The sequence below is a fragment of the Berghia stephanieae genome, chromosome 14, assembly GCF_034508935.2.
Source record: "Berghia stephanieae isolate SIO BIC M18660-M18661 chromosome 14, UCSD_Bste_1.3, whole genome shotgun sequence".
NCBI lineage: Eukaryota > Metazoa > Mollusca > Gastropoda > Nudibranchia > Aeolidiidae > Berghia > Berghia stephanieae.
Window position 1 is genome coordinate 33,275,572 of NC_088373.1, and position 9,329 is coordinate 33,284,900.

The 9,329-nt window shown below is 35.3% G+C and overlaps 1 protein-coding gene across 1 annotated transcript in view; it reads left to right on the forward strand.

Moving 5' to 3' along the window:
- The window catches only part of LOC144959449 (uncharacterized), a 65,287-nt gene that overhangs the window by 12,506 nt on the left and 43,452 nt on the right, over positions 1 to 9,329 (forward strand). Inside the window, exons 7-12 of the mRNA XM_078892041.1 lie at positions 760 to 843; positions 1,573 to 1,911; positions 2,597 to 2,800; positions 6,657 to 6,737; positions 7,750 to 7,983; positions 8,222 to 8,305. Coding sequence (XP_078748167.1) covers positions 760 to 843; positions 1,573 to 1,911; positions 2,597 to 2,800; positions 6,657 to 6,737; positions 7,750 to 7,983; positions 8,222 to 8,305 — 1,026 coding nt within the window. The remainder of the gene's footprint in view (positions 1 to 759; positions 844 to 1,572; positions 1,912 to 2,596; positions 2,801 to 6,656; positions 6,738 to 7,749; positions 7,984 to 8,221; positions 8,306 to 9,329) is intronic.

The following is a 9,329-nucleotide window of genomic DNA, read 5'->3' on the forward strand; positions in this document are numbered from 1 at the left end:
CTGCAATTAAGTGGAGATCCCGATCGCTCAAATAGCAGAGCACTCGCTTCACAATCAAAGGAGATGGTGTAATTTGATGGAGGTTAAAAAGAAGTTACAGGTAGTCTGGAATAATTGGAAGAATGTAACTTGAGTTATGTGTGACAAACAAATGTCTGCAAACCTGAAGAGGAAAATATGTACATTAATGGTAAGACTAGCAATGTTATATGGACTGAGACAGCAGCTACAAGAAGAAAAGAAGGTAAAGAAGTTGGGGTGGCAAAAATGAGGATGTTCAGATGGTCACTTGGCTGGACAAGAAAAGATAATGTGAGAAATGAACGAATCCGAAGGTTGTCTTAATTGGGGAATGTATCAATAAAGATGTGAGAAGATAGATTGAAAGGCTCCGGACATGTAAAGCGACGAGAAAGGGAGTACGAGGAAAGAAAAGTATTGGACTACACAAAGCGAAAAAAAGGAAAAAAAGGACGCCCAAAGACTAAATTTTGAGATACTGAAACGTATGATGTGGAAGAACTGGGACTGGAGGAAAATGGTGCACTGAACCGAGATGCATTGATATATGTCACAGTTTTTGTTGCGCCAAGTAGGGGGTCTGATATCCGTACAGAATTAATGGGTTGATTTTAAATTGATGTACTGGACAATATTTTGCCTTCGTTTGAGAGTTTTTCCATAACACAAATTTGGGTTATCCGATGTGCAAATAAGTGCATATCGGGGCAGCCTTATATACAAATAATTTTCTTTCAGAAGAATCCAAGACTTTCATTTGCCGAGCTGAAAACTCCATTGCAGTGTCGGACACCAATACAACCCTCAATATCCATTATGCTTGTGAGTATTCCTTTGAAAAAAATGTCACTTTAGTATTTTTGTAGAAGTAGTAGCATGCATGAATTCGATAAAACAAATATATATATATATATATATATATATATATATATATATATATATATATATATATATATAAAGAAAAGTTAACATGTAGGACAAGACATGAGACCTTTAAGGCGATAGATTTGTTCTCCAACAGTGAAAATGTTGTTAACAGCCAGATACTCCTTTTAAACCTGATAACGGTGATAGTATTTGAGTAAAGAGCGCCTCCCGAAGACTCAAATAAACACTGTTCAAATCAGGACTCTTATAATCTAACATGTGTGTCCGTAGATAGATTGATTTAAAAACCCTAGAGTATTTAGATAGCGGAATATTCACTGAACTGTCACCAAGTACATTACTAGATGTCTGTGATCAACATCAACACTTAACATATAGAACAAGACGTGACGCCTTTTAGAGGATGATTGATTTTTTCCCCGAAAGAGACAAAGCTGTTGGCGGTCAGGTAATCATTTTGCTAAAGAGAACGATGAGATAATGTTAGCAAAGTGCCTTTTTCAAGGACTCAACATTGCGACATGCGAGGCTCGAACACACAACCTTCGGATCCAAACGCCAATATCATTCCACAATAACACATAGTCTGATTAAACATAGAATAAAAAAGAACTATTATTTAAAAGTCACTCTCTGTTGTCTATTAATATATTGTTCCTACAGATGGACCGAGTAATGCGTCGCTTGGAGTTCTGGACACTCCACCAATGGATGAAGACAGTTCTCTACCAATCGGCAATGTATCCGTATACTGCGATGTAACGTATGCAAATCCTTCAATAAACGTCCAAATTACTGGTCTCGATCAGAGCGGAGACTCAGTTGTCAATTTAACTAAACCCGATGACATTATTTCAAAGACAAATAACGTTTCAAGATACGTATTCAAGTTTTCTCCTCCGCTCGACGACCTTCAACGACCAAATTTGAACATGACAATCAAGTGTAAAGCTGAGAACACCATTGATCCAAATATAAAAGCCGAAGATGAATTAACACTGGGTATGATTAGGTAGTTAAAATAAATTGTAAATTCTTTGTGACATAATTGCCTTATCACTAACGTTTAAAAAACCCAACAAAAACAAACAACAAATAACAGATTAAAATTGGGCGTTTCAATAGCGCTATTTCTACTAGTCGTGACAAATTCGCTTTATACGTTGTCCTTAGTCAAAGAGGGTCACTTAACAATTAGGACAAGACATGATGTATGTTAGGCGATATTGAATCAGGTTCGGAGGACAAAGGTATTAACGACCAAATTTTCATTGTTTGCTTAACTACTGTGAGAGAGCCTTTTCTAAGTACTCGAATATGCGACGCCCAGAGCGAATTATTATTATTATTATTATTATTATTATTATTATTATTATTATTATTATTATTATTATTATTATTATTATTATTATTATTATTATTATTAGTATTATTATCATTATTATTATTATTATTATTATTATTATTATTATTATATTATTATTATTATTATTATTATTATTATTATTATTATCATTATTATTGTCAATATTATCATTTTAGTAATAGTAGAAATTCGTTTGTAGCCTGACCTTGAGCAATAATATACTGAGCAATAATATACTGGTGATTTTAATAAAAAAGAAAAAAAAGGCATTGATGATACTTCTCCTTAATAAAAAAACAAAACAAATGTTGTTAATTACAGAGACGCCAGCCTTAAAACTCACCGGCTGCCCTACGAACATCGGAGGTTCAATACACCAAGTTGAATTATCCATGTACTCTACGACTTGTACTTGTCAGTTATCCATTGTGGGATTACCACAGGGTAACGTCAAATGGGTTGACGGTGGCCGTAATTCTGTGACGTCGGGAGATCTGGAATCTACTCACACTTTTTCTTCCAAAGGTAAGATTGTTTGTTATCATATAAGTGTCTCATTGTTTATATATGGTTTTGTGTCGAAATTAAACAGTTTCCAATGGTGTGGGGGGGGGGAGGTGGGGTCTTGTGACATCTAATGATGGTGAGAGGTTCACTTGGTACGTCGTCTATCCTAATAAATGTTTTCTGTTTTCCATGTTACTTATTGTCTAGCTAGTGGATTGGGATTAGTGATCAGTTGGTTTGTGCTGCCTTTCGCCAGAATTCTTGGTTTGGAGGGAAACAACCAAATGTATATTTTATAGTTTTAATGTTATGACATTATATCCATTAAAAAATATCCGATTTGTAAACGTTTGAATGTTTTACTTTTAGTGGTATTCCGTGGTTGTTTCAGGATGTGACTTTTGGGTGATCAAAAAGTTTACAGACAATATGCTCTTGTAATCTTTTCCCTATTTCCTCAATTCCTGTATATATTACCTTTTCTCATTTGTTTGTTAACTCTAAATCCTAAGCCTGATTTCCTATCCCACCTTCTTCCTTTAATATGATGCTGAATGGTCGTAATTTTGTCGGACGTCCCTTGAAAAAAATAAGAAGATAAAACCAAATGCCTACGAGTGAATGATAAGCATACATTACCAGGAATACTAAAATCCTATCTCTTGCATTTTAAGGAAGCAAAACCATTTTCTGCAATAAACAAAGATTTAGTTGCAAATTATTGTCTTTTTCTATCAATCAATTCTTAGCTTATAAAACTGTCGGTGTCCGGAGAGCTCAATCTGCAGAGCACTCGCTTCACTCGCAAAAGGACCGAGATTGATCCCTTCTGCAGTCGAGTGGTTGGGTTAGTGGGACTTTCAGTTATAACAGCAAAAAATTTACGAAAAATTAGCGTCCCGTCCAAAGGGTAGCAATGGCTTTGAAAGACTGCTTACATAGATCATTCCGATATAATGGAGTTTCAATACATCTCTTTAATTTATCCTCCGTACCAAGATTTGCTTTCGTCAAAGCTATTTTATTCGGGGATAAAAATCAATTTGTATTACTTATTAATTAACTATTAATGTAGATATATAGACCATTATATCTACAGTCGTCTGTATGGGCGTGTGAAAGGTTTTCTAGATTTTTTTTAGGCTTGAAGTCAGTCACACTTTGACTGATCACAGACCAATCGTACCACTCATAAATACAAACGACCTTGGGCGGACCCCTCTGAGATGTCAACGCTACTGATGAGACATATGGGATTTAATCCTATTGCAATCTATAATCCAGGGAAAGACTCACATTTGGCAGACACTCTGTCCAGAAAACCACTCTACATTGAAGACACAGAGCTGGAAATGGATGTTAATGCGTATGTAAATAGCATTGAATCTCACCAGTGGAATGCAGACTTGGATGTCATCAGAAAGAAGACAAGAAGAAGGTGAAATCAATCAACTGAAAGGACTAATCGAACAAGGTTGGCCAAAACACAAAAACAATGTACCTGTAAGCTTGAAGAAGTACTGCGAAGAGAGAGGCAGCATGAGTATACTTCACGGACTCGTAGTCAAAGATAAGGTCATTGTTATCCCGCAAAGCATGAGAAAGGATGTTCTGAAACAAAAACACGAGGGGCACCAAGGAATATATTAATTCAGTGAACGAGCTAGACAATCGCTGTGGTGGCCCAACATCAACATGGAAATACTAAATATAGTCGAAAATTGTAAGCAATGTGAAGAAGCAAGACCGACTAACAGGAAGGAGACACTGAAGCCAACACCTCTACCAGAGAGAGCGTGGCAAAAAAGCAGCTGCAGATCTATTCTACCACAAGAACTAAGCATTCATTGTCTTAATCGACTATTAATCATGTTACGTTGACATTGGATACCTGCCGAACCAGAGATCCGTCACCACAATTCTGAAGCTGAACAGTTTCTTTGCATCCCACGAAATTCATGAAATCCTGATCACAGACAATGGACCGCAGTTTAGCAGCAGAGAATTTAAGCAATTTTCGAAAGAATGGCGATTCAAGCATCAGACTACTTCGCCACATTACCGCAACCTAATGGACAAGCAGAACGTGCTGTACAGATAGCGAAGGAAATATTAAGTCAAAAACATCCTCTCACTGCGTTGCTTGCGTACAGAAACTCAAAACACATGTCGACGCATTTTACTCCATCTATGCTCAACATGGAACAACAGTTCCAGTTTTACCTGACTACCTGCTACCTCAACACATTAGACCGAACATTGTCCAACAAAATGACGAAATCATCAAATTCGCATACAAGACACAGTTTGACTGAAGACATGGTGCTTGAGACTTTTCACCATTAAAACCACATGATCGATTTGTAATCAAACTGGATGATAGGAAAGGATGGACAACGCCAGGTAACATAATAAACGTACAACCATCACCAAGATGATAATGGACACAGGCACGTCGGTTGTAAGTGAAATCGTCGACACATGATGCCGACAAGGCACAATAGACCTTAAGCTACTATAATTCAAACCTCGACCATAACGAACCCTTCCCCCACAAATGAGGAAGAGCGTGAAGCTGTCCTGTAACAGACGTTGGCAACAATGCCTATGATGTTATTATACCATCTTCATCCCAACCATACGTCACGCGGAGTGGGAGAAAATTTATTAGACCAGCTCGTTACGGGCAGTAACAGCAAATGTTTGTTAATGTTAATGATGTGTTATATAAAACATGGCCTGTAGGTTTGAATATCAAACCGACCTGATTAGCAGATTAATTAAGTTGTGTGACTAGTAGACTTAGGGACTCAAAAAACTGAACAATCTTCATAAATTCGAACATTCGGCATTTGATGGACTGTTTTAAATTGGCATTATATGAAATACATATACAAGGAATACTATGTGAATGTGTGTAATAGGTAGGCTGAATTCATTTGGATTAAATTACAGAATCAAGACCAAAATATTATATTTTTACTTAAAAGGGGAGATGTCACATAATTAGATAAAAGTATCATATAATAGTAATCGAGTACATGGGGTGGATTAAAAAGTTGAAAGGGTAAACGGTTATGATTTTGATGTTCAAGCAGACAAGACGTGTCTGTTGACTTTATTTAATAACACACACACACACACACACACACACATATATATATATATATATATATATATATATATATCCCCACAATATGACACGTTGTTGGGACAAGACGCAAGATAGACGGTGTTAGCAGAAAGTACTTTACGTTAGAATAAAGTTATATCTAAAGTGTAGCAACACCCAAATTTGAGAGATATGCCAAGAGGATGTTCATTTTAATCGATTTTGTAAAAGAACGGATAATTTCCTTAATATTTTTAACACACATTTTAGAGTATGTAGACGTCTATATTGTTTCGTCAAATCGTATCAAAAATGACGCCATCAATAATAGCTCATGATATGTGTGATAACCTTCCAGTTAACGAGTACGACAATTTCGGGTGAGTACTGCTCACATTATTGTTAATGCAATCAATTTCTTAAAAATTATTTAAATAATTTTCAGACCTTTACAATGGGAAAGAAGTCAATTAAAATGTCCGAATCAAATAAGTTAATAAATTCAGAAAACATATCAACGTACACCCCCCCCCTCCCCCCGCCCCCCTTAAAAAAGGCTCTGTGGAGAGAGTTTTTACGAGGTCGTAGAATGTATTGTCAATTTAGTCAAAATATATTGAGTTCATATTTTATTACACATTTAAATCATGATTACTTAGACTTATCATATGTATCAAATTGGCAACGTCATTGAATCGACAGCTATGCCTATATATTATATTAATCAATTTACGCGACCGTGTTCTTTAATATATTTTCTAGACCATAACACGACTTTCATTTGCCAAGCAAGGACACTTTGGGGTGTGGTTCAGGAAATCCCATTCACACCGATTTTCTCAGGTAGGTAAGATTTAATGTTAATATCAAGTCTCTTTTCTTACCATTTTCAGAATTTTCCCCATAATTCTTCACCCAGCTACCACGACATTATTTGTTTTGTTATCAAAACAGAAAAACAATAAGTATATTCTAGAAATATAATTTTGTCCAGCAACATTAACACTACAATACATAGTCTAATTTTGTAATGTTACTACAAACCAATTATTAATGTTTTATTTTTTGCAAAAGACATCAGAATGAGAAAATAGTTGGATGTTTCCCAAGTAATGTTAAAAGTGTTCTGTGATTGAGAAGGAGAGGTATTGAAACGTGTCTTGTAAACATATGGGATTGATGTGTTGATCTTAGTGTGATCTACTACCATCATATCGTTATCTGAATTTAAAAACAAAATCTATAACCTTTGATAAATGATGATTCTACTTGTATATTCTAGACAAAACAGCTTGTTTTCTAAGTCATCTTCATGATGAAACTGTATATTTACAAACATTGAGCATCCTATATAGTTCAATATTCGATAGAGGTGATCAAAGCGCTATAGAAGGGGTCACTAGACAAACGCAATACTGAAAATAGATGTGGAGGCATGATGGTTCTTAGGTGATGTTGCACTGTTTTCTGGATGAAACAATGGCGTTAATTGCTAGATATTATTTATAGAAATGAGTATGGTTGTATAATGCGAGTAAATAGCCTCAACTAGACGCCACTCAGAGTGGGACTCGAATACTGAGTCTTTAAATCCAAAGGAGTGTGTAATAACGCAGACTGAACTTACTTAATGTACTTTATAATTCAATAACTTGTCTTTTGTCTGACAGGATTTTAAGTGCTACGTTTATTACACTTTTTTTTCTTATTGCCTGAATAAAGGTTTTCTGTCCGAAAGTTCAGCATTTACTATTTTGTTCTTTTCCAAAGTTGTTATATTGCCATTGTTTTTGATCACCTTTAATTGAATTTAATATATTTTTTTTCAATCTGATTTCAAAATCCCATTTTACAGACCTACCAACCGCTTCGATTGGACAGTGTCCCATTTACGACGCTAGAACCGAAGGAGAAACAATATGGGTAGTAGCTGGAGGTCCTGACGACCCCTTTGTTTGCTATTGCATTCAAACCAATGTAGGTTTTCCAAGAGAAGGATCTGTGGCCAGATGGGTTGATGGAGACACGGGGCAGATTATCCGTGAACAATTTCTTTTTGTCGGTGCTGGCTATATTAGAAATCCTGGAGGTATTTGTATTGTGACATTTACATTATTTTCAGAATTTGGAAAAGTTATTGTAATTTTTAATAACCACGAATGGCAAGTAACCCTTGTTATGATTAAGAAATGTACTCAAGTATGTTTAATTTTTTTCTTACCAAATTGTTATATAAAATTGTCATGACTATTAACGCTGTGTATATATTAACCTGGTGTATTTTTTTCTTTATATTGCATCCTAATCTCCAACCCATATAAAAATAGTTTCTTCAAAGACGTTCAAATGTGAAGCTGAAAATACTTTAGGAAAATCACTGGCCTCAACAAGTTTCCAAGTCAATTATATACGTGAGTATTTAATAGTTATTCCTGGATGGTTATTGTCCCCCCTAAGGGCGCGTGGAGGCACCTATTGTGTCTTATATCCTCCACCTAAATGTTTTCTTTAACTTTATTTTTGTCTGGCTTGAATTGAGATTTCTAGATTTTATTCTAACTATGGACGGAGTCATTTGTTTGTAAGTCATAGTCTGGAGAGATTACATTCTTCCCGTGTAAATCTGTTATATATTGATAAGCTGTTTATTATTATTTTTTGTTTGTTTTGTTTTTGTTTTGAATGATATTACAATGATTTGTAATCATTTAACCGTGTAACTCTTATTTTTTTAAAAACCCGTTTTTATCTGGATGAGACTTATGTGACCTCAAACTATGTACACTTATAGTGTGTTCTTGAAATGCACGTCTGTTTCCTAATTGATTCAGTACCGATATACTTTTACTTTTTCTCTTCTCTCTTTAACTGATGGATCCTTTGTAACTTATTGTTGCTATGCTTTCAAACTATTGCCATGGATGCCATTTAAACGATTATCTTATAGTATGACCCATCATTTCTTCAATTAACATGCAGACCGGCACGTTTGAAGAGTATGTCTGATATCGCATAATTAATTAAACTACTTGACTGTTGATTCGAAAATGACAATTTAAGATAATGTATATTTTCGCCCTGAAATTAACCGTTTGCCGTTAACCGATATCACATAGAAAATTTAAATGCTTGCCTATCACACGGAGAAATCGGCCCACAGATCCTGATCATCACTCATAATTTTAACACAGATAATTGACAAAAATGTATGGTGTCGTCAAGTTTCGTGATGCAATTGCCTTATCAATTTGAGGATACACTCTGAATATATACTCAGTAACAATGCATGGTATCATTGCGTGTTCGATATGTAATAAGGGTATCTCGGACCTTTTCGTACAGGAAATAAATAGTCAAGGGGAGGAAACGAATGGCAGGAAATGAACGGTGTGACAAATGTTTAGTAACGTACAAACTAACAATTGTAACTCTTGA